The sequence below is a fragment of the Zeus faber genome (genome assembly GCF_960531495.2).
Source record: "Zeus faber genome assembly, chromosome: 14".
NCBI lineage: Eukaryota > Metazoa > Chordata > Actinopteri > Zeiformes > Zeidae > Zeus > Zeus faber.
In genome coordinates, this window is record NC_137200.1 from 29,100,344 (window position 1) to 29,123,414 (window position 23,071).

At 46.9% G+C, this 23,071-nt stretch overlaps 1 protein-coding gene across 1 annotated transcript in view; it reads left to right on the top strand.

Annotated features, from left to right (window-relative positions):
- Positions 1-4,403: 4,403 nt before the first annotated feature.
- Positions 4,404-23,071, top strand: part of LOC307240478 (Na(+)/citrate cotransporter-like) — a gene marked incomplete at its 3' end in the record, with an annotated part of 20,899 nt that continues 2,231 nt past the window's right edge. The window contains exons 1-10 of the mRNA XM_080014273.1: positions 4,404-4,487; positions 8,024-8,152; positions 8,556-8,692; positions 14,781-14,989; positions 16,054-16,273; positions 17,181-17,303; positions 17,840-18,052; positions 20,338-20,441; positions 21,591-21,712; positions 21,857-22,018. Coding sequence (XP_079870399.1) covers positions 4,407-4,487; positions 8,024-8,152; positions 8,556-8,692; positions 14,781-14,989; positions 16,054-16,273; positions 17,181-17,303; positions 17,840-18,052; positions 20,338-20,441; positions 21,591-21,712; positions 21,857-22,018 — 1,500 coding nt within the window. The 5' untranslated portion in view covers positions 4,404-4,406. The remainder of the gene's footprint in view (positions 4,488-8,023; positions 8,153-8,555; positions 8,693-14,780; positions 14,990-16,053; positions 16,274-17,180; positions 17,304-17,839; positions 18,053-20,337; positions 20,442-21,590; positions 21,713-21,856; positions 22,019-23,071) is intronic.

Here is a 23,071-nt window from a genome sequence, read left to right on the forward strand (position 1 = left end):
CCTGACACAAAGGATCTCCCAAAATAGTTGTTTCCAACAGAGACAGAATGCAAAGATTGCCCAGGTTCGGTTCAACTCATGGAACTGTTGATCACAGCAAAGGCAAAGGTCATCCGTCCGCAGCCCAAGGCTCTGTTTGTTTTAGGCATTTTCGTGCTCTCAACTTTCTTCTTTTATAAGCTCTTCAACATAGTTTTTGTTGTTGATAAATAACATATATTACCTACAATCACTTGGGATATCTGTTTTTAACCCCGACCGCCTTCTTCAAACTTTGTGCTCGCGAGCCAAATGCTGGCTCCGCTTCCGTTAATCTTAGGGCCACATCCTGCTGAATCGGGACCCAGCGGGGGGCTTTACTTTAATTTTGAATCTAAAGGATGTGCAACATGCAGACTAGGTCCTAGTATTCTATAGACCTACTTTGAGTATTCCAATGACACATGACACGACAAAATACATATTGAAATTTGAAATACAAAAAATTCAAAACAAAATTCTTAAAGGGGACATATTATGCAAAACTCACTTTTTCAGTGCTTGTGCACACACATTTGAGTCTCTGATGGGCCTACTAACACGCAAACTGTGAAAATAAGACAAGTTCGTTTTTCGTGGGTTGCCGTTGTCAGAAAACATGTGATCAACAAGCCGTTCAGATTGGCGTCTCCTTCCTTCGTCATTTGGCGGCTCATCAGAATGAGACCGTCCCCCATCTGAGTAGCTCCACTCACGGCTTGAGAAATACCTTTGACAAGGTGCGCTATTTTTTTCTCACAACGCCGCACCCACGAGCAATATGACGAAGTTAAGAGCTAAGTATGGAAGTGCTCTGTTGTTGGAAACAGAGCACTGACAAATCACTACATTGGCCCCCGGCCTCAGAGGACAGAAGAGCTGAATGGATACTGTTTATTTTTATTTATTTTTTTTATTTTTTTTTTATCCTGTGCTGTCATCATGCTGGACATACAACGCAGAGTATTTGTTCCATTGCATCTAGGACAGAGTTAGTCTGAAAGTGGAGTTCAACTCCTCAACCTGCAACACAACTCTTTATTCATTCTTTAATCATCAACAACTGCTGCAATAACTCTGTCCTGTGGATGAGCTGTGGGACGAGCAGAGCACAGTAAATTAGTAAATTAGTTCTCCCTCTTTGGAGAACTCATTTACCATGTTTGGCTCTATAAACAACTAATCACTCCTCCAAGAGGGAGAATCACCACAGAAGAGACAAATAAACATAGAAACAAACAACATTTACACTAAAACTTAAATGTGTGTGTGCGTGTGTGTGAGTGTGTGTGTGTGTGTGTGTGTGTGTGTGTGCGTGTTTTTGTGAGGTGTCCACCGGTGAGTGTACAGAACTCATCCCAATTAGGTCTGGTGTATGAGGTTGGAATTATATCATTGCGCCTCCAAGCAGCGCAAAAGGCCCCAAATCCCAAACACCCCCCAAACACTCTACAACTGCAGCAAAGCCCCGAGCATCCCGCCCTGCAGCCACAGAAGACCCCCAGGCCCCCAGAGAATCAGAATCAGAATCAGAATCAGAAATACTTTAATAATCCCAGGGGGAAATTACTTAAAGGCCCCGGAAGCCCGCGAAACAACCTCCACGCCCGTCCCTGAGGAGCACCAACCAGTCCCAGGGAGCGCGAGGAGACCCTGCACCCCTGATGCTCACACATACAACCACTGCCACCTGCAGGCGTAAGATGCAGACGCAGGCGCAGGACCCGGACCACGGACGCCAGGCACGGACCGCAGGCCCGGAGTAAGGTCCAGTGGCGACGGACTGGCACCCTGCCCGAAACCACCCGCCCTGCAGGAGAGCTGGCGGGGCACGCCCACCAACGGCCCAGGCAAAGGCGAGGCCCGCCATATCGCAACCGGCCAGACGCCCCACCCAGCCGCAAGCCCCTAGCGTCCATCCACATCGCCCAGTGTGCTCGGCGCAGGACATCCGGGTGTCAGCCCCCCCCTGCCGTGGGCTTTGCACCATCCCCGGCTCCCCAGTGGGAGCAAAGGCTGACAGCCCCAACCCGAGGGCAAGCAGCCTCCAAGGGGCCCTGGAAAGCACCTGGTGCCGCTCCCCGCAGCCCCGCCTGGCCACAGCACACCAGAAACCACCCGGCACCAGGTGCAAGCCACCAGGACCTGGAACCAGCCGTCAGGGGGCCCACCCAGACTCACACCGGCCAACCACACCCCCACCCCAATCCACCAGCGCCCTGCCACCCTGGAAACAGGGGCGTGGGACTGCAAGTCTTCCAAGGATGTTGAACCCGAAATCACTCGCACCCCTCCCGCGCCGTAGACCGGTCTGGTGGGCTGTCGTTTGGAGTAAGATTTGTGTGGGTGTGTATGTGTATCTTATATGTATGTATATCTAATATGAGTGGTATTAAAATTGCAGGACGGACGAGAAGCACAGGGCAGGAGGGTGACGGGCAAGATCGCAACCGCCCACCACATCCCCACCCACATAGCTCGCCCCCCACCCTCCCTTAAAGCCTCCGCCTATTGTGGGGTGTATGTACTGAGTTTGAGTTGGCCATGTTTGAACTTCTGCAGGAGCCTCTACTTGTTCCGAATCAGATTCTGGATCAAAAAATGTGCGGTCGAACTCCTGCGCCTCTGCTGCAAGTCATATCGCTTGTTTTCATGGGAGGTAGCGAAACGCTCACGGTAACCATGGTATCAACCAGCCACGGCGGGAGCACTTCTGGAGTGGGTCGTGGGGAGCAGCAGCTCATTTGCATTTATAGCTGCACACACAGAAACAACCTGTCGAGAACAGGAGGGGTACAGAGGCATTCTAAATTGATTAAAATGCATAATCTGAGTGGTGTTTTCAGCAAAAAAAATTCAAAGACAGGTTTTGGGGACGTACTGTATATTAACCTTTTGAAATGGAGTATAATATGGGACCTTTAAGCAAATATTACATTTGCTTGCTGTTCAAATTATATCATATATCAGTGACATGCATGTCTTTAAGTGTGGGAGGAAAGCCACTTGAAGAATACCACTCCACACAGAAAGGCCTTGGTCAGGTTCCACTCAGGCCATTGGGAAAAATTCAAAATGTCCCAACATTATACATCATGGCTCTTGTAATGATTAATTACATTGCTGATGTAACCAATTCCTGGTCTAATTGGCCAATTTGAACAACAGCATGCAGGACCATTGATAGCCTCTGGATGACAGCACAGGATCAACTCAAAATCTAATGCAGGCTTCAAGTATGTAGATGAAGTGTGTGGATAGACAGACAGACAGACAGACAGGCAGACAGACAGGCAGACAGGTAGACAGACAGGCAGACAGACAGGCAGACAGATAGATAGATAGATAGATAAATAGACAGATAGATATATAGACAGATAGACAGATAGATAGATAGATAGATAGATAGATAGATAGATAGATATATAGACAGATAGATATATAGACAGATAGACAGATAGATAGATAGATAGATAGATAGATAGATAGATAGATAGATAGATAGATAGATAGATAGATAGACGGACAGATGGACAGACGCGCAGGCAGACAGACAGGCAGGCAGACAGGCAGGCAGACAGGCAGGCAGGCAGACAGGCAGGCAGACAGGCAGGCAGACAGGCAGACAGGCAGACAGACACACAGACAGATAGATAGATAGATAGATAGATAGATAGATAGATAGACAGATAGATAGACAGACAGACAGACAGACAGACAGACAGACAGACAGACAGACAGACAGATAGATAGATAGATAGATAGATAGATAGACAGAGGAAACAAGGCTGGAAAAAGTTGCCACATGAACACCGGCAAAGGAGGTGAAACAAAATCGTGAGGATTTAAAAGCTTTGCATTCACATCCCTTCTCGAGCTGAAAAAAAAAAGAGAACACACACTCACAGCATGTTCACCGTCCACACAAGTCTTCCACGAAAGAGAAATTAAAGGAAGGATTGAGAGACCCTGGCGTTTCGCAAAAACTGGGGTTTTCCTCCGTTACTGCGACCGGGGCGAGCGATTGCATAAGGGGTATGGATGGTGTGGGGCAACTAGTTAATATTAAGTTAAAAAGTAAAAAGAAAAGGCATGAAGAGGGTTTGGAGAGCAGGAAGAGGAGGAGCGCTCCACCGACTCAGCAGACCAGAGTATTGTAGGAAGGGATCAGTGTGTGTGTGCGGGTGTGTGTGTGTGTGTGTGTGTGTGTGTGTGTGAACTATCGCAGTCTGGAGCTGGGTTGGAGCATCCCACTTTGGATAAATAAGCAAGTAGGAATAGTTCAGGCAAACCGCGCACGGTTCATCCAGTTGTGAGCGGTGTGAGTCGCACGTGCAGCTATGTCAATGCTGACGCTTCGGGAGAAGATGCGATCGCCGCTGCGGGCGATGTGGAGGCTGCGGCGCGGCCTCATCCTGCTCTGCACCCCGCTGCTGCTGCTGCCGCTGCCGCTCTGCGTCCCCACCAAGGTAAGCACCACGCTTGCCGTTAACCGTTACTTCAAAGTATGAAAGGTAAAAGTACTTCATATTATAAGTATAATAATATTAGATAATGATGCGTTCAAGGTGCTTAAGTGCATTTGGAATAATGTGGTGACGGAGAAACCCCAGTCTACACGACGAGTGGCGTGGTGAGATTATTGATGGGAAGCACTTTCTCTCCCCAAAAACCTCCGTCTACGATCCTCCCCCATTAGGGCTCTTGAGCCCACCCAAACATTTCACTATATTTAACGCTCTCGTCAAACCCAACATAAAAAACGCTCTCACTTTCTGACCAAAAGTGTACGTGTTTACCGGCGGTCGCCTGGGTGTCCGTTCTCTACCTGTTGAAACAACTCTTTCCGGGTCAAATATGTGCGGTGGAATCTCTGGGTTTTGCGGCGCATGTGCAGTATGGATACACCGATCACATTCAGGTTAGGGCGTTTAAATGCCACAATAAACAGAATGATTGAGGTGAAATCCAGGTCTGCTAATCAGGTCGTGCTCGTGCCTATTTCGAGTTAAATTCGATTCGATAAAAATGATCAGGGTAAGATGTTTAAATGGCAGTTGCAATATTCAGAATATTGCCTTTACCCAATTGTGATTGGATTACTCAAGTGCATGTAAATGCACTGACTGATGGGTGCTCCTAAATCAGCAATTTGTTGGATCTAGCCCCAAATTTGAGAGTAAAAAAAATAGATATTTGCTTTGAAATGTCGTGGGAAAAGAGTTGAAAAGCCTCTGAAACTGAATATACTTTCAGTGGGTTACAGTCACAAAGTAGTTATTTTTCATTACTTTCCACCATTAACACTATAGTTAGGGGGATAACAGTAAAACTATGATCACAACAGTTCTCATTGTGCATTCTCTAAAGGCTGAACTGCATTAAATAATGGTTTAACTAAAAAGTTTAACTAGTAATACGTTTTGCTGGGGACCCCCTGGAACCATGTGTAGGACCCAGCATTGAGGGGGGCCTCCAGTTGAGCGGTGAAGAGTTCAAGACAACTTCTATGTAACAGCACACTACAAGGACTTCGGAGGTCCGGTTTAATGCAAGCATTTAGCCCCTCAGAAGCCATCTAATCATTAAGTGATGTAGATGATAGTTAGTCCAGTTTCTCATTTTTGAGGGGGCTGACAGCCGAGCCAGGGATGGTTCGGCTCCTGCTGGCAGACCCCTGTTGACTATGTGTGACCATTCCCACGGCATCAAGCGTACGCAGAATTGTTACTTTGAGGCCTGTCTATAGGCACAAGGGTGTGCCATCCCAAAACATACTGTGACACACTGATATGCTATAGCATATTGATAATATGCCAATAACTGGAACTCACGTGGAAAGAACATGTCTCTAATCCTTAAATGTAACTACCGCTACAATTAGGGTACATCCTAACAAAGCTTCCCAGAGCTATTCCCAATGATGAGAGAGATTGTAGATTTTCTTTGATGTGAATGAGCGGGAGAGTGAGGGGAGACCTTAGCAGGTGAACGAATGGGTTTCCCAGTGGGTGACGCGCTGTTGGGTCTGAACATCCTGGATGAAACTTCAGTGCCCGGGATCATGCACTCCATTTCAGCGATTCACAAAGTCACACTGGCACTCAGACAGGATGCTATCTCCTGGGTCGCAACTCTTTGCTGTTTGACGGCAGGAGATTGCCTCTGAGTACTAAGGGAAACCTGCCACAGCTGAATCAGTTGTGGAGTTGAGATAACTCTGCGCGCCGTCCGTCGATGGGCTGCTCGTCACAGCTCCGTCCGGAACATTGAAGTCAAGAGCTTTTGTAGCGGTTTAGTGAGCGTTTCTACGTGATGCCCTTTTACCTTCGTTTTGCTTCCTCTTTCAGATCCTCCCATCGCGGTTTTCGGATGGTTCAAAGTTATAACAGGTTAAATATGTTTGAATAAATCGTAAAAAAAAGAAATGTGTTGTCAGTTTTGGAGGACAACTCATCAAGTTGTGTGCGTTCAGGGTGCCATCTTTGCGGAAATCCTTCAGCGGGTAACTGCGGTGGAGGAGAACGGGACACACAGACGTGGCTACCCAGGTACGCTTGGCCCCAAGAGGTCCCGGTGGATGGAACTAGCTGGGCCTCGTCGCTGTAGGGTTTGCATCCTGGAATCAACTTGTTGCAACGAGGCTTTGGATGTTGTTGGAGTTTAAAGGACAGGACCTGGATCCAGAGTGGCCGGTCTGGTGGATTTTCTTTGCCAGGACAGACTTTCAGCGGGCGCCATGTTTTCTTTTGCTTGAAGCTTTTGGTTCAGATGGACAAGTAAAAGCTTCGATAAGGACACGGTCAAGCACTTGGACGGTGATACAGTACCGTGCTCTTCCACTTTATTTTCTAATTCCAAACGATCTGGTTGAAGGCCCGACTCGTCTGTGCTTTCTTCTGCTGGTGGCATGAGGGTGAGTGGAGATCCAGCACAATACACACTTTCGTGATGATTTGGTGTGATCGGTACACGTCATCAGACAGCTGAGCCATCCGACGGGCCCAAGTCCATGTTTTCATTTTTCATAATGCTTTGGCAAATATTTAAAGGAAGCAATAATGTCTATCCCAACTTTTCGCTCTGGCGGTTTGCAGTATAGTCCTCTACTAGCCTAATATAAAGCCACTCAAATAAAACTGGCAGGACTACGTCCCCTTTCCTCTTCTCACCTACTTCCCCAACTACAACGATAGACTTGTTTGTGTATTGCCCTCCTCATACTCTGACAAAAAGTCCATGTTACCTAATCCTAAGACCCGTTGATCTCACTGACATTTACTTAAAACCTGACACACATCAGAACACAGCAGGTGTTGCCATGTAACTCGATAGTGGAGGAACACCAGGGGTGTAGATCTATATGTTTAAGCAACTAAACCTGCTTATATAGCGACCATACTCCCACGGCTCCTGTGGTGAGGAGACGCACTCAGACTCCATCTTGGTGAATGAGAGTTGATAGTCCGCGTTAATGTTGATATACATTGAGATATCTGCTCATATATTTAGATGCCATGATAAAGAGTTTAATTGAACCTGATATGATGTGAAAGCATATGAAGAATATAAATCGATTATAATCATCCTCAAATATTTCAGACCTCATATCATGAGAAATGTGTTGTGTGATAACATCAGTCATTGAGAACACAATCTTTTGCATCACGATATGACCATATCTTAATTTCATAACATAGCAAGAGGATACCCCCCCAAGACAATGGTCGATGGCACCAGCTCACAGTGTGAGTCTAGATCAACAGGTGTTGAGTTCTTAACAAATCCATTGATCCTTTTTGCTGATGTTGGTGTTGCGTAGTAGGATCATGGTCACACGTGAGGGTCAAGATCAGGTTTTTGTTTTTGAAAGTTATAAGATCCAGGAGGAAAAGGAAGGAAAAAACGTGCGCATGTGTGTCTGTATCTCATTGTGTGGATCTTTATCTGTTGTCAATGTGTGCATGTATGTCTGTCTATATCCCTATGTCCTTGCACTCTCTAGGAGGCCTCTTGTGCATATGTAATAGCCCTGATGGCAGTGTACTGGTGCACGGAGGTTCTGCCCCTGGCTGTGACAGCTCTACTGCCTACACTGCTCTTCCCCCTGATGGGCATCATGAAGTCCAAAGACGTAAGATGACAAAACAAAGCATTTACAGTACCCATTTATCCATGCTCCATCTCTTTACATTTATATGTTATATGGTTCTCTTATAGAGTTCAACAAGTTTAATAGGCATTAGCTCACGAGGTAGAGTGGGTCATCGGAATATTGCTGGTTTGATCCCTGGCTCTTCCTGGTAGCATGCTGAAGTGTCCTTGAGTAAGACACAAAACCCCTGACAGCTTGTATCGAAGAGCGGCCTGCTGCTCTTAGATACGTCAGATGCTAGGTAGCGTTAATGCAGAGAAATTAGTTCTCTGCATTTACGCAGAATAAAAATATATACTGTATATATTTTACATATTGCATGTATTTGATGGTACGCATGCATGTGTGCATGTGCATCCGTGTGTACTTCTGTGTCCATCAGGTTTGTATGCAGTATCTGAAGGACACCAACATGCTGTTTGTTGGGGGGCTGATAGTGGCTGTGGCTGTAGAACACTGGAACCTGCACAAGCGTATCGCTCTCAGGGTGCTGCTCATCGTGGGAGTGCGTCCCGCCCTGTGAGTAGCCGGGCAGGTCTCTGGGGGAGGCTAGTCTCATGGTCAGAAGGGAGAGATCAGAAGGGAAGGGCTCATGTCACTCCTATTATACATATTTATTTCTGTATTTACAGTATGTACTTGTAAACTTGTGTGACATCATTTTTCAAGTCTGCATGAGGTCAAAATATGTCCTTGTTCTTCTCAAGATATGGAGGGTGCATCGGCTGGGGACTGGTCAGACTAGATTGACCCAGTCGTATCATAGTGTTCGTTTCAACAGCCATGATCACACTATGGGGGAAAAACCAATCCATTTTGTTATTTGTGAGGACAATCTAATGGAGGCTCTGTTACATTTAATAACTTGTAACTTCAGTTTGCACTCTCAACTTTATTGTGCACTGCCATCACAACAACATTCTGCTAAGGTTTTTCTGATAACGTTTTATGGTAGCGGATGAGGGGGGTGGTAGCTCAGGAGGTAGAGCTGGTCGTCTAGTGATCTAAAGGTTGCTGGTTTGATCCCAGGCTCCTCCTGCTAGCATGCTGTAGTTTCCTTGAGCAAGACACTTAACCCCTAATTGCTCCGGATGGCTGCGTCCATCGGTGTTTGAATAATTGTAAGTCGCTTTGGATAAAAGCGTCTGCTAAATGTAAATGTTTATGTTATGGTTACGTGACTACAGCCATGCCTGGTGTGGCTCATACACAACATTTTCTCCCGCCATTGGAAACCACAGAAACAACACAGCTGCCTTTGCACTTGAACTTGCAACCTAACTAGTTAATCTGGGTAGACTGCCAGATACTAGCATAGCCGGGTGGATTATTCTGCCACGTGACAGACTATGCTCTGAACACGAATTAGAAAATCAAAAGTCTGTGACATAGTCTTTAAGATAACTTGGCCTGACCCGGACTTGGGCAGGATGGGCTTCCCGTTCAGCCAGAGGTTCCACTGAATAATGTGGGCACCCAGCTGGAACCTGCAGCAGCTCAGGAGGAAAACCAAGGTCCCTAACCGTGGAGCCCAAGACATTGTCAGTTCCTGGGTCTGTGATGTGAGGCTGTGCCACCTTCCAAAGCCAGCTGGCATGCCACCATGAGGGCAGTGGGCCAGCCTTCCCACTGACAAGGCAGGCTGTGCAGTCTTTTACCATAGTCTCTATATCTCTGTCAATACCTGGCCACCACACTAAGCCCCTGCAGCGCTGCTACACCTTCACAATGCCTAGGTGACCTTCATGTGCCATTGATAGAATACACACTCTTAGGGTGGTTGGGACAACGGTCCCACACAGACATCGTTCCAGCAGGGCAGTTCACCCCTGATCCGATGGGAAGGCACACGTTTCTCTGGGATTTTTCGAGGGCCACCCCTACTAGATGCAGGCACAGGCTAGAAGAGCGTGGGATCCTGCGCTGATGTGAGCTGAAGGTCCTGAAGGGATACTGTGGCCTGGAGTGGGGTGTTGAGCATGTGAATAAGCGCCAGTTCAGTATGTCCGGGCCCGGGTCTGGTGTCGGGTTAAGGGTGGTCAAAAGAGCAGGTCTGCCACCATGTTCTCTCTCCCAAGAGTAAAAAACGTTGTGAAGTTGTATTGCTGGAGCTTCACCGACCAGTGATGGATCCTCAGTGGTTTGTTCTCTGACCCAGATGTAGCAAGCAGGGCTGGGAGGGCCTGGTGGTCGGTCCACAGTGTAAAGTATTGTCCTTACAGGTATATGTGCTACCACTCACACGCCTAGTAATAGGCCAGCACCTCCCGCTTCCTCACTGAGTACTTTTGTTCAGCTGAGATGATGGACAACTAAACTCCCTGTGGAGTTTAGTGCCACGCTGGAGTGGGGACAGCACAGCTTCGACCGCTGTATTGGAGGCATTGCAGGTCAGGAACGTGGGGCTCCTCCAGGTTGAAATTTACATTTACATTTACATTTACATTTAGTCATTTGGCAGACGCTTTTATCCAAAGCGACTTACAAGGGAGAATAACATTCAGCTACATTGCGACAGAGATTAGTGTAACAACAACATTGGTGTAACAATAAATACTGCAAGGTGGTGCAAAGTAATTGTAGATTAGGACAGGAGGTACTCACGGAAGAGCTGGGTCTTCAGGTGCTTCTTAAAGACAGAGAGGGAGGTCCCCGCTCTGGTCATTTTTGGCAGCTCGTTCCACCAACGTGGAACTACAAATGAGAATAGCCTGGATTGCCGTGGCTGTATGGCCGGCAGAGCCAGGCGACGCTCATTTGACGAGCGCAGCATCCGGGGGGCAACATGTGCTCTTACAAGAGCATTTAAGTAGGCGGGAGCATTCCCAACAATCACTCTGTAGGCCAGCATAAGAGACTTGAACTTGATGCGGGCGGCTACAGGTAACCAGTGGAGCTCGATGAGCAGCGGAGTGACATGTGCCCTCTTTGGCTGGTTGAACACCAGTCGCGCCGCCGCATTCTGTATCATCTGAAGTGGCTTCACCGCACAGGCCGGCAAGCCTGTTAAGAGGGCATTGCAGTAGTCGAGACGGGACATCACCAAGGTTTGTACCAGCAGTTGAGTGGCATATTGGGTCAGGTACGGTCTGACTTTTCGGATGTTGAGTAGTGCGAAGCGGCAGGACCGGGAGACTGCGGCAACATGGTCCGAGAATGTCAGTTGGTCATCAATAATGACACCAAGATTCCTTGCAGCCTTGGTAGGAACAAGAGATAGAGAGTCGATTTTAATATCAATGTTGTGATAAATACCTTGTTTGGCCGGGAAGACCAGCAGTTCCGTTTTCGCCAGATTTAGTTGAAGATGATAATCCTTCATCCATGTGGATATGTCAGCGAGACAATCCGAGATCCGCGTCGAGATAGTAGGGTCGTCTGGCGGGAAGGACAGATAGAGTTGAGTATCATCCGCATAGCAGTGATATGAAAAGCCATGTGAGCGGATGATCGGGCCCAGTGAGGTGGTGTATATGGCAAAGAGGAGGGGTCCTAGCACCGAGCCTTGGGGCACCCCTGTGGTGAGGTTGTGAGGCACAGACAGCTGGCCTCGCCATGTCACACTGAACGAGCGCCCAGTAAGGTAAGATTCGAACCAGGAAAGTGCACTGCCCGTTATGCCCATGCTTGAGAGTATGGACAGGAGTATGCAATGATTGACAGTGTCAAAAGCAGCTGATAAGTCTAGCAGAATGAGGACCGAGGATTTGGCAGCAGCTCTAGCAGTTTTTAAGGCCTCTGTCACAGACAACAGGGCTGTTTCAGTGGAGTGACCACTTTTGAAGCCAGATTGAAGTGTATCAAGAAGGTTGTTTCTTGACAGGTACTCTGTAACCTGTCTAGAGACCGCCCTCTCTAAGGTTTTGGAAAGGAATGGGAGGAGAGAGACCGGCCGATAGTTTCCTACTTGATTGGGATCGAGTGAGGGTTTTTTGAGCAGTGGTGCGACCCGAGCCGCTTTGAAAGCGGAAGGGAAAGTGCCGGAAGTTAGGGAAGAATTAATCACATGTGTGATTGCCGGGGTGATAGTCGGTGATATGGCTTGAAGGAGGTTGGATGGGATCGGATCTAGCGGACAGGTAGTGGGACGGCTACATGTTAGTAGTTTAGATACCTCACTTTCAGCGAGGGGGGTGAAACCAGGGAATGATGAGCCTAGGGCTGGAGAAGACAGGTTGTGAGTAAGTTGTTTAGTGAATTGGCTGCTGATGGCTGCCACTTTGTTAGTAAAAAAGGAGGCAAGGCAGTCGGCAGTGAGGTTAGTAGCTGGGGGAGGTGGTGGAGGGTAAAGCAGAGACTTGAAGGTGGCGAATAACTTACGTGTGTCTGTGGCACCGTTGATCCTATCGTTGAAGAAGGCCTTCTTGGCAGCGGTGATGCTGGAGGAGAAGGAGGACAGCAGTGTCTGGTAGCTAGCAAGATCCTCAGTTGTTTTGGATTTGTGCCATTTCCTCTCGGCTGCTCTGAGGTCGGTGCGCGTTGTCCGGAGGGTGTCAGTCAGCCAAGGGTGCGACTGGGTTGAACGAGCAGGTCTGGTGGATAGTGGACACAGGCTATCCAGACATGAGCTCAAGGTGGAGCAGAGGGAGTCAGTGGCATCATTAACCTGCAGAGAGGAGAAAGTGCCGTAGGGTGGAAGAGAAGAGGAGAGCACAGAGGAGAAGTGGGTGGGAGACAAGTTGCGGAGATTGCTGCGGATAGTAACCATGGGTGGGGAGGTGGGGGGTTGTTTTGGTAGCTGGACATTGAAGTGGATGAAGAAGTGGTCAGAGAGATGAAGAGGAGTGACCCATAGGTTGTCGGTGGTACAGCTCCGAGCAAGAATGAGATCAAGCTCTTTGCCAGCCTTGTGAGTCGGTGGAGTCGGGATCTGTCTTAGGTCGAACGAGCGAACCAAAGACAGGAAGTCAGCCGAGCTCGCACTATCCAAGTGGAATATGCAAGCACAGGCAGTGAGGTGAGCTATGACTTGAGTTGATGAACAGCAGCAGAGCAGGCAGGAGTCCATGCATAGGTTGTGTCCTTTTTCAGGGCCGGTGTTGCACTATGTACTTCTATGTCATCCAGGTAGTTGACCACTCCTGGGATGCGGGAAAAGATGGTGGCCATAATTTTTTGGAAACAGCTGGGAACAGCGCTGAGGCTGAAAGGCATGCGCATATATAGTAAAAAACCCAGACAGGGTGCGGTGGGACCTGCAGGTAGCCCTGGCGAAGGTCAAGTGTGGAAGAAGAACTGTAGAATTTGGCGGTCAGTTCCTTCACTTTGGGCAGTGGATACTTGTCTTGTTCACAGACCTGAGATTGATGGATGGGTGCAGGCCCCTGACTTTTTCCTTGCCACTACCGAGTTGGAAATCCAAGGGGACGTGTTCAACCGTTTGATTTGCCATCCATAAAGAGCTTTGTCGGTGGCAGAGCAGGAGCATCCCTGGCAAAATGGTTCTGTTTGCCACAGCGTTGACACCACTGCCCCTTGACAGGGCTGGTCAGGTCTTTGGTGGGGTGTGATGAGGAGCTGCAATTACCACAGGTCCGGTGTGCTGCTCCATCCTGGCGTCCGGCAAAGTTCACCTCGGGGCTGTGCTGAGAGGCCCCAGAGCTAGGAGACCCCGTAGATGGCCTACCATCCGCGTCAGTAGCGTGAGCCATGAGGAGGGGAAGGAGCTGGAGGGTGCTGGTTGTGATGCAAAACCAGCAGTAGATTGAAGTTGACCAAGGCTGGCCAAGCCCCCCATGGTCTCCTACATAATGGTGGACTGACTCACCTGCCTGCTGCCGCCTCTTGTGGAAAACAATCCACATAATCCACATAATGCTCCGTGGAGCAACAAATTGTCCAGAAAGCTATGTGACGCATGCAGCAATTTGTTGGAGTGGGTCCAAGAGTCCAAAAAATAGGCTATCCCTCATTGCCCAGGTTGTGGGTGAGTATGGCTTTCTTCCGCTCATCACTAGCCTCAGTTAATCTGACAGCTGCTATAAATGTTTCAAATGCAGTGGCGTAACAATCCCCGGTGCAACCGCTTGACCAGCACCGAGCCCAGTGATCACTAGGGGCCCCCAGTGGTCGCAGGGGGGCCCATCGCATCAGTGTGCAAGCACACCCTTGATTCGCGTCCCCTTGCCCCATTCCCCCAAGTAAAAAAAACAGTGTGTTTTTTATTTTGGATTGAGGCTATTTTATTTTACTCCGTTCCTTACCAAACAAAGCCAAAGAAGCACTGTGCGTAATGGACCCTGTATAACGGACACTCTCTTACGTGAACTAGCAATAATTCAATCCTTTCTTCTCAACAAATCCCCCATCCTTAACAGTCATGTAGTTTGCTTGCAATCCCCTTCATTGTAACACATTGATGATTGATTGAAGCATCTTAGCCCCTTCGAGAATTCTGGGAAATATGATGGTGCCACACTTGGTACCTCCCATCCCCACTTTGCATTGAACAAGTGGGATAGAGTGAAATTGGGGGGCGCAGCGACCATTTCAATTATTTTAAACACTGTTGCAGGTATTGCTTTACTTTTAGTCGCTTAAATGAAGCTCTCAAACAGAACTAGCGCTCATCATTTTCCGCCCAAACTCTCCTCTCTGCACCACCTAGATTGATGCTGGGCTTTATGGGAGTGACAGCCTTCCTATCCATGTGGATCAGCAACACTGCCACGACGGCGATGATGGTCCCCATTGTCCAGGCCGTGCTGGCACAGCTGAACCGTCCAAAGGACTCCCAATGCACTTCCAGGAACCAAAATGACAGTGTTGCCCCACAGGAGGAACACCAGGAGAAAACCATCACCAATTCACTGCTCTGTACCACCCAAATCCCAGAAAATGGTATGAAACCTGAAGTATAACTGTGTATAACCTGAAATATAATTGCCTCCCATTTGGGGATTTTGTTGGCAGTCCTCTTCTTTTCTTGGTCAGTTGATAAAGCATATATGAACGTTGCCAAGGTTTTGGTTTTCCAGGGAATGCTGCTAACGCTGTATGTGTTAGGCCCACTGACTCAGACAAGAGGTGAACCCAAAAGCACGACACAGGGAAGTGGGTGAAGGTTCACGCAGCCGGGGTTTATTCGAACAAACAGGCCAGAGTAAAAAAAAACCAGGATATCCGTCAGCGAGGGCAAACAAGTCCGGCAAGGAACAGGCAGGGAATCAAAATCTGTGAGACAGGCAGAGGGTCAACAAATCCGGGAATCAACAAGGTAATAGAGTGAGCACTAGCCGACATGCTGGAGAGCTCAGCCTAAGCAAAGGCAATCTGGCACAGAACAGAGGAAGTAGACCAGTCTAAGTACTGATTGACTAAAGGCCAAACTAGATTAACTTTAAATGAGTAGACAAAAGAATATAATACTGGATCTCAGTGAGGATTCATGACAGTACGATTTGGGAGAGGCTGTTCAATTCCACCAAACCTTGGATAATAATGATAATGATGTCTTAAAAGTTAAAAATCTTAGATAATTAGCTTACTGAAAAACGTTCAACCTCGACCACGTTCGACATCAACAGTCGTCCGAAGATAATTACCATTTTTTATTCAAATATCGTTGGTTGCTGGTTTTTCCCAGGTTCTAATGGCATGAAAACCGATGTTCAGGAGGTGAGTGTGACAGCCCATGTAACACCGATGCCAGCCGGTGGGCTCCACAGCGCCGTCCAAGCTGATGAAAATGAGAAAGGTGAGTCCATACCAGAGGGATTGAGAGACAGAAGATGCAATATGATATGACGAGACAATATCAGACATATCAGACATTTTTCATTTGGATCGGAAAATGTCTCAAGTGTCTCTCAAGTGTCTGTGGGAGTGTGAAAGTGGACAGTGACAGTGTGAAAAAGCATGTGTATGTATTTGAAAAAAAGGTTGTCAGCCTCTGCGTGCGGTGGTGGTGCTGCCTGCGCCGGGCCCCTCCTCTCAGATGCAGCCGGGGGATTTGTGTGTGGAGGAAGAGGAGGGTGAGGAGGAGATGAAGACCATGTGCAAAGGCATGTTGCTGTGCGTGTGTTACGCTGCCAGCATCGGTGGGATAGCTACCCTGACGGGAACAGGACCAAATCTGGTGCTCATGGGTCAGCTGAGTCAGTGAGTATTGGTGCATTCACACACACACACACACACACACACACACACACACACACACACACACACACACACACACACACACACACACACACACACACACACACTATTATTTATTTAAATGACTGTGCATTCTGGGGCAGTTTCGCGGACACAGACACCTAATCTAAGAGGAACTGAAACGGCCGTTCTCTGTCGTGGTTTAGTCTTAGACTTGCACCCGGCCTTCAAAACGACCTGGTTCCAGAGCTGATCCAGGTCTAAGTGAAGGCTTGAATAAAACCTGGCCAGATGCAGGTTTGTCTCTGGATTAATGGATGTGGCCTCCAGGTCAACCTCAATAATAGAGAAAATGGATAATCTGGACTAGGAGCAGCACCAAGACCAGACAGAAGGAGCTGAGTAGTCCTCTATGACCTTCGTCTAGGACTTCCTTATCTAGAACAAATGGATTTTAAATGAAGTAACGTCTCAGAAAGGCATTTTCAAATTCTTGATTCCTTTAAGGAGGATAAGCTTAGTCCTGTAACTTCAATAATATGCAGTAAAAATGTCAGGCACATACATGCACACTCAGTGAAATCTGCACACAATTCATCAATTCATATGAAAGTTTTGTGACCTACAGGATAAATGATGGTCATAATCATCATAATTAATTTTCATTTTGAGAAACTATTAAATAATAATAATGCAGCACCCTCAGGACCCCCTTCCCGCGCGTTTTCTAGAATTAAACTAGTAGGCCAGACGGTAGGGAAAAAAGGGGGGAAAAAGAAGCAACTTTTAATAATTTCCTATTTGAATTAAATAACTTGCATCATGAGAACTTTGTGACACACTTATGAAGGAGATGAAACAAGTGTCGAGCTGACGTTTCTTCATTTAGAATCTCTCTCTCATACCACAGACTCTACCCGAGGAATGGTGATGTCATCAACTTTGCGTCCTGGTTTGTGTTCGCCTTCCCCACCATGCTGCTGATGCTGACACTCGCCTGGCTCTGGCTGCAGTTTCTCTACATCGGCTCCAAGTGAGTTTACCTCTAAGACCGCCGAGTAGAAATGAGATGTAAATACACATTTTCACCCCACCAAAGGGTCAAATACCAACTTCGTCGGAATGACTGCAAATTGCTGTCGCTAGGTTTAGGACCTGGCTCAAAGGGTTTAATCATTCAACTCGACGAGTCTTAAAACTGTACGAGGCTGTAGAGGCCTCAATTAAACAGGGAATTTGAATTGAAGAACACACAGAATTGTTCCATAAGTGAGTTTTTTTGTCAAGCACCTTAACATCCCTACTAACACTGAGACAGGTGTACAGGATTTACACAAAACCAGAGTCAGGTCACCTTTTTCTAACGCGCAGTTGTTTTCTGGTTGAATTTCGAAACCGGCTACTCATGCACTTTGCAGTTTGAGGTTGCTCCAGTGGTCGACAAAATGCAAACATTCCACCAAACATGACCACCATGTACAAGTACTCTGTCTGAGGAGAAGAAAAAAAAGACATTGTCGCGTTCAAGTTCCCTCATGGCTCCTTGTCCCGTCTCGGACCCCGACGCAGCCTGCGGCGGACGCTGGGCTGTGGCTCCACCCAGACCGAGGAGGAGCGGGCGGTGTACGACATCCTTCGGGAGGAGCACCGGCGCCTGGGGCCGATGTGCTACGCGGAGCTCAGTGTCATGGCCCTCTTTCTCCTGCTGGTGGCGCTGTGGTTCACGCGGGATCCGGGCTTCATCGACGGCTGGGCCACGCGCGTCTTCAACGCAGAGGCCGAGTAAGTATGCGCGAGCGAGGACGATCCCGGGTTGGATTCCATCCGAGAGCCGGGATCATACTCGTACATTTGCGAATGTGAGGGATTACAAGATATGGATCTGGGTTTAGAGGGGTTATACAGACAGTGAAAATCTATTTATTTCTACAAGATTCAAGAGATTATTTGTCACATACATACACATACGGTCGTACAGAGCAGTGGACCTACAGGACAACGGGCGGTACTGCATGCGAGGGCAACTATGGGTTGGAGCAATAGGAAGTACTCCTTTATTCCTCCTGAAAAAACACTGTATTCAATATATTTCCCATAATAACATCATACTGTCTTTACTGTATATCCCCATAACTTTCTAGCAGAACAACTATAAGGCAGCACAATGGGGATCTCAGACCTCGAGACCTGGGCTTGGTTTTTACCATATAGTGACTGCGTACAGAATAAAAGATTCATTTCACCGCAGAAGCATATTTGTATGGAATGAAATGTCTTGGTTACCTGTAATTATCTGAATATCTGATTGAGTTCTAATTTTAGGAAATCTTCTGTTTGAGCAAAAAAAATAAAAAATAATAAAAAATCACATTTACTTCATGTCTTAACAAACATTCCGTGTTTTCGCGCACGGAGCTTTAGACGTAGTTGTTTGGGACGGTTCGGGCACAGACGTCGCCCGAGAAGTTTATAACGCAGACTCGCGAAAAACGCAGATTTTCAAATCAAAAGAAGAGGAGATAAAAAAAAAACCCGAAAGCTGGAATGCGAGGTGAAAAACAAACAGACCAAGCGGGTCGTTGTGACAGAAAGCCAACGTCAGCGTCACGTCAAACAGCGGCCACGCGGTGACCTCTGACACAGAACCGGCACAGAATCCCCACAGGAGCCGGGTTCCGTCCGCGACCTTTCTTTTGAACGGAAAGACAGAAAGACTCCCCGGCCATGACCTTCCTTCAGAACGGTCACAGCCGGGGAGTCGTCCCGTGAGCCTTTTTGTGAGTCTTTTTTTTTTTTTTCACGCTTGTTTTTGAAAAGAAGAACAAGGAACAGGTCGTAACCACGGACGGATCGATAGCGGAGATTTGGACATTTGCCCCTGCTGTGAGTTTATGAATGGCAGGGGCATCCAGTGACAGGTGCTGCATGTGTCCCTGGGCAAACAACTGGTTTTGTTCAACGGATGTGGACTCTGGGGACAAACAAAAATGAGATCCAAAAAGTCCTCTCATCTGAGAAAACTATTGGCATAATGACATAACATCCATTCATTGCAAAATATCACATATTGCTACTGATAAAGTATCAAGATGAGGAAATTAACTAATTAATTATTAAGTTTACTTTAGTATATATATTTATATATATATGTATATATAGATCCGGAAGCTGGAAGGGTTGAGATATGCAAAGCCACGTTTGAATGCGTTTTATTGTTATTCCTGCCAGAGAGGTCAGGTCTTGTTTTGGGGGAGGGGGGCTGTGACTCGCAATAACAAGTGGCCCTGATTACCTTGGAGCGCCGGTCTGTACACACACACACACACACACACACACACACACACACACACACGCACGCACGCACGCACGCACGCACACACACACACACACACACGCACACACGCGTCTTCCTGAATTTCAACATGTGTCGCTGCAGTCGAGGGACGCTTTGTTCTCGTACGCCAGTCGTAGTAAATGTAGGAGCCTGGTAAAGTCCCACTCGGTCCAGCCTGGGTCTTTAGGTGTGAAGCCCACTCACTTAACTTGACTTTGATTATAGTGTTTATGGCACCTGAACGTCTATTTTATTTCACCTTGAACCATTTCAAAAACATTGTACACATGGTCAACAGTCGTTCGAAGCAAACCCGCTTAGTGCCGGTTGTCGTAAAAGCCCCGGCGTCATGGCAACGGGCCCGTCCATCACCTCGGACGGACGTGTCACATGAGACGGACGGACCAGAAAACACAGACCCGCCCAGAGAGGCTCAGTGGGTTTGCAACGGGAGTCATTTCCACATTTGGTTTGCATTTAGTTTTCACCTTGACCTCTGACCTCTTTGTAATCATTGGAGGAAAAGGTTCTCTCGTCCAGCTCGGGCTTCTGCAATGATTCATGGAGCACACCTCAGGAATGCCACTGATTTGTTTCGGGGGCCATGACAACAGCGACGTGGTCACGTTTCGGCGCTGTGTCTTGATGACTGATGCCTCCGCACCCCCGGCTCTGCCTGTCGCTCTGCCTCTGGGCTTGCGGCCGACCTCCCTGTCTCTCTGCCTCTCCATAGGTTCGTCACCGACGCCACCATCGCACTGTTTGTGGCCGTGCTGCTGTTTGTTTTGCCGTCTGCTCCGCCCGACTGGCTGCTGTGGTGGAGGAGCTCTGACGCAGGTGCTGCACGTGCAGAGCTCAACGTCCTGCCAACACTCTCCATTTTCAACAGTATTTGTTAAAAGTGTTAAAATGATCGTAAAGTGTTTTTATATTGCATTTTGTTTTATTATTATAGTATTGCTAGCCTCTTACTCGTGGTGGAAGAAGTACTCAGACCTTTGACTTAATGAAAGTACAAATCACATCACTTAGTGAAAGGACTTATACCCCGACGAGAAATTACTCTGGTAAAAATGAAAGTACCTCATTGACATTTCTACTGAAGGAAAAGTACTTGTACTTGCTGCAAAATGGACTTTAAGTATTGAAAGAAAAAGTACTTGCCATACTCAGTGCCTAGAACGTAGACTATAATATAGCATAAATTGGTACTACAGTACTTTTTTCAACCACTTTAAATTAGCTTGTGTTGCAAGATCAAAATTGCGAGGCTGTACTAATTCAGGCAATTCCAGCCAGGACACCAGCTCTGAGTTCATCAAAACAAGCTCAAAACAAGTGAAAACTGTTAGTTGTCCTTATTAATATCAAGCACAGTTATATATGTTTGTGAGCTTGTTTGTGAAAAAAGGTTGTAAAGCACCTACTAGCAGTCCTACTGTACTACTACCCTACTCCAAACAATTCACAATCAAATTCAACAGTACAGGTGGATAAATCAGAACTTTCATAGATCCAGTCGCTGATTTTGGTATATATTTATATAAATATAATTCCAGATTATTACTACTAAATTAACGAGCAAGAAAAGTAAAATAAAAAGTGTAGATATTTGCTTTGAAATGTAATGGAGTAAAAGTCAAAAGTCTCCCAAACTGAATATACTTGAAGTACAGATACTTGAAAAATGTACTTAAGTACAGTAACAAAGTATTTGTACTTTCCACCACTTCCTATTACACGTCTTCAATCTTCTTGCAGGTGATTTGATTGATGATTGATTGATGGGTGATCTCATCCCGGTGCCTTTGTCCATTCAACACAAAAGCTCAACAAAAAGCTTCATTTCTCAACGCAGCCCTGGACACTTTTCATTGACATGTCATTGTTGGCTGATGAGCGGCTGTCTGAACCGCTGAGCATGGCATGCGGATATCCGACTCTGGCTGCCGATACCTGATCGACTGAGACGTTTCGTCCCATCAGAGTCTCCGGGCCCCCGGAGGACGGCCCCCGCTCTGCTGACCTGGCAGGTGACCCAGAAGAAGATGCCCTGGAACATCGTGCTGCTGCTTGGAGGAGGGTTTGCGCTGGCCAAAGGCAGCGAGGTGTGTGTGTGTGTCCTGGGTGTTATCGGATATATATACAGTAAATATATAAAGTAAATATATACAGTAAATATATTCAGTAAATAGCTGTGTGTAGGATGCAGGATCATGTGCAGGAGCGTCAACACAGCCTCTACGCTGCAGGTGTCCGGGTTGTCTCTGTGGCTGGGGGAGCAGATGAGACCCCTGAGCTCCATCCCGACCTGGGCCATCGCCATCGTGCTCTGCCTCCTGGTGGGCACCTTTACAGAGTGTGCCAGCAACGTTGCCACGGCGACGCTCTTCCTGCCCATCCTGGCTTCCACGGTAATTCGTTCTTAAATTCCCCAGGGAACCGGTTTGAGGCCCCAGGCTCCATTTGACCTGTGATTGATCCTGTTGATATGATCGCATTTCATGAAAGCTGACACGGTTCTACTTGCAGCAAACTACTCAACCTTATGTCATCATAGCCTTGGATGGAACAGCCACGGGTCTGAGGATATAGATCCGTTCGTTTCAACAGCTTATTTACAAACCGGTTTGTAAAAGATTTGATTTTGCAGATCACAGCGAGGAAAGCATGGTCTAGAAATTCTAGAAACAGAGCAGGGACCCCCGAGGTTCATCTTTTTAATATTTTCAATAGAATTATTTAGCGTTTTAAGCCTGGCCTATAATAATATATTTACAATGCCTTATTTACCTATTTATATACTTGGTTATGATGCTTACGGTTCCTGTGTGTTTTTGTTCCAGATTTAGCTTTATTTCCGTTGGTTTTGTTCTGTTATTGGTCCAATCCAGCTTTTCTTGTTTTCACAGACAGAACAGAGGTTTCATGTATCTGAAACGAGGTTTGAAATAGTGTGTAGGCTTTTTATTATCATCTAGTCCAGGTTTGACTTTTATAAGTACAGTTGTTTTTTTGTTTTGGTTTTTAGAACTGGTCTTAAACTGGTTGTGTGTAGATAAAACAGTGAAATCCACCTTTTCTCTGTTTTCAAAGAAAATATGAGTTTTCACAAATCTGGAACAGTGTTTTTCATGCTCTATAATATCAACAATTTTAACCATTTACCATGTGGTTTTATTGAAATTCAGCCGTGCACCAGGTATGTCTGTCAGAGACATAGTACATTTGTGAAAATTCAGAGGTTTTTGAACATTGCTAAAAAACAACAACAGCGGTTATTGAACGCACCATAACCTTTTTTTTTTGGACATTTTGAAAAAGCTTGGTGGACCCCTGCGGTGCCTCCGCAGAGCTGCTCTTTGAACTCAAATAATGGAACTCTAATGACTAGTAATGGCAGCTGATTTTGTAAACGAAAATTCTAGGCCAAAAGATTGGCAATATGTATTCATATGTGACTGTTA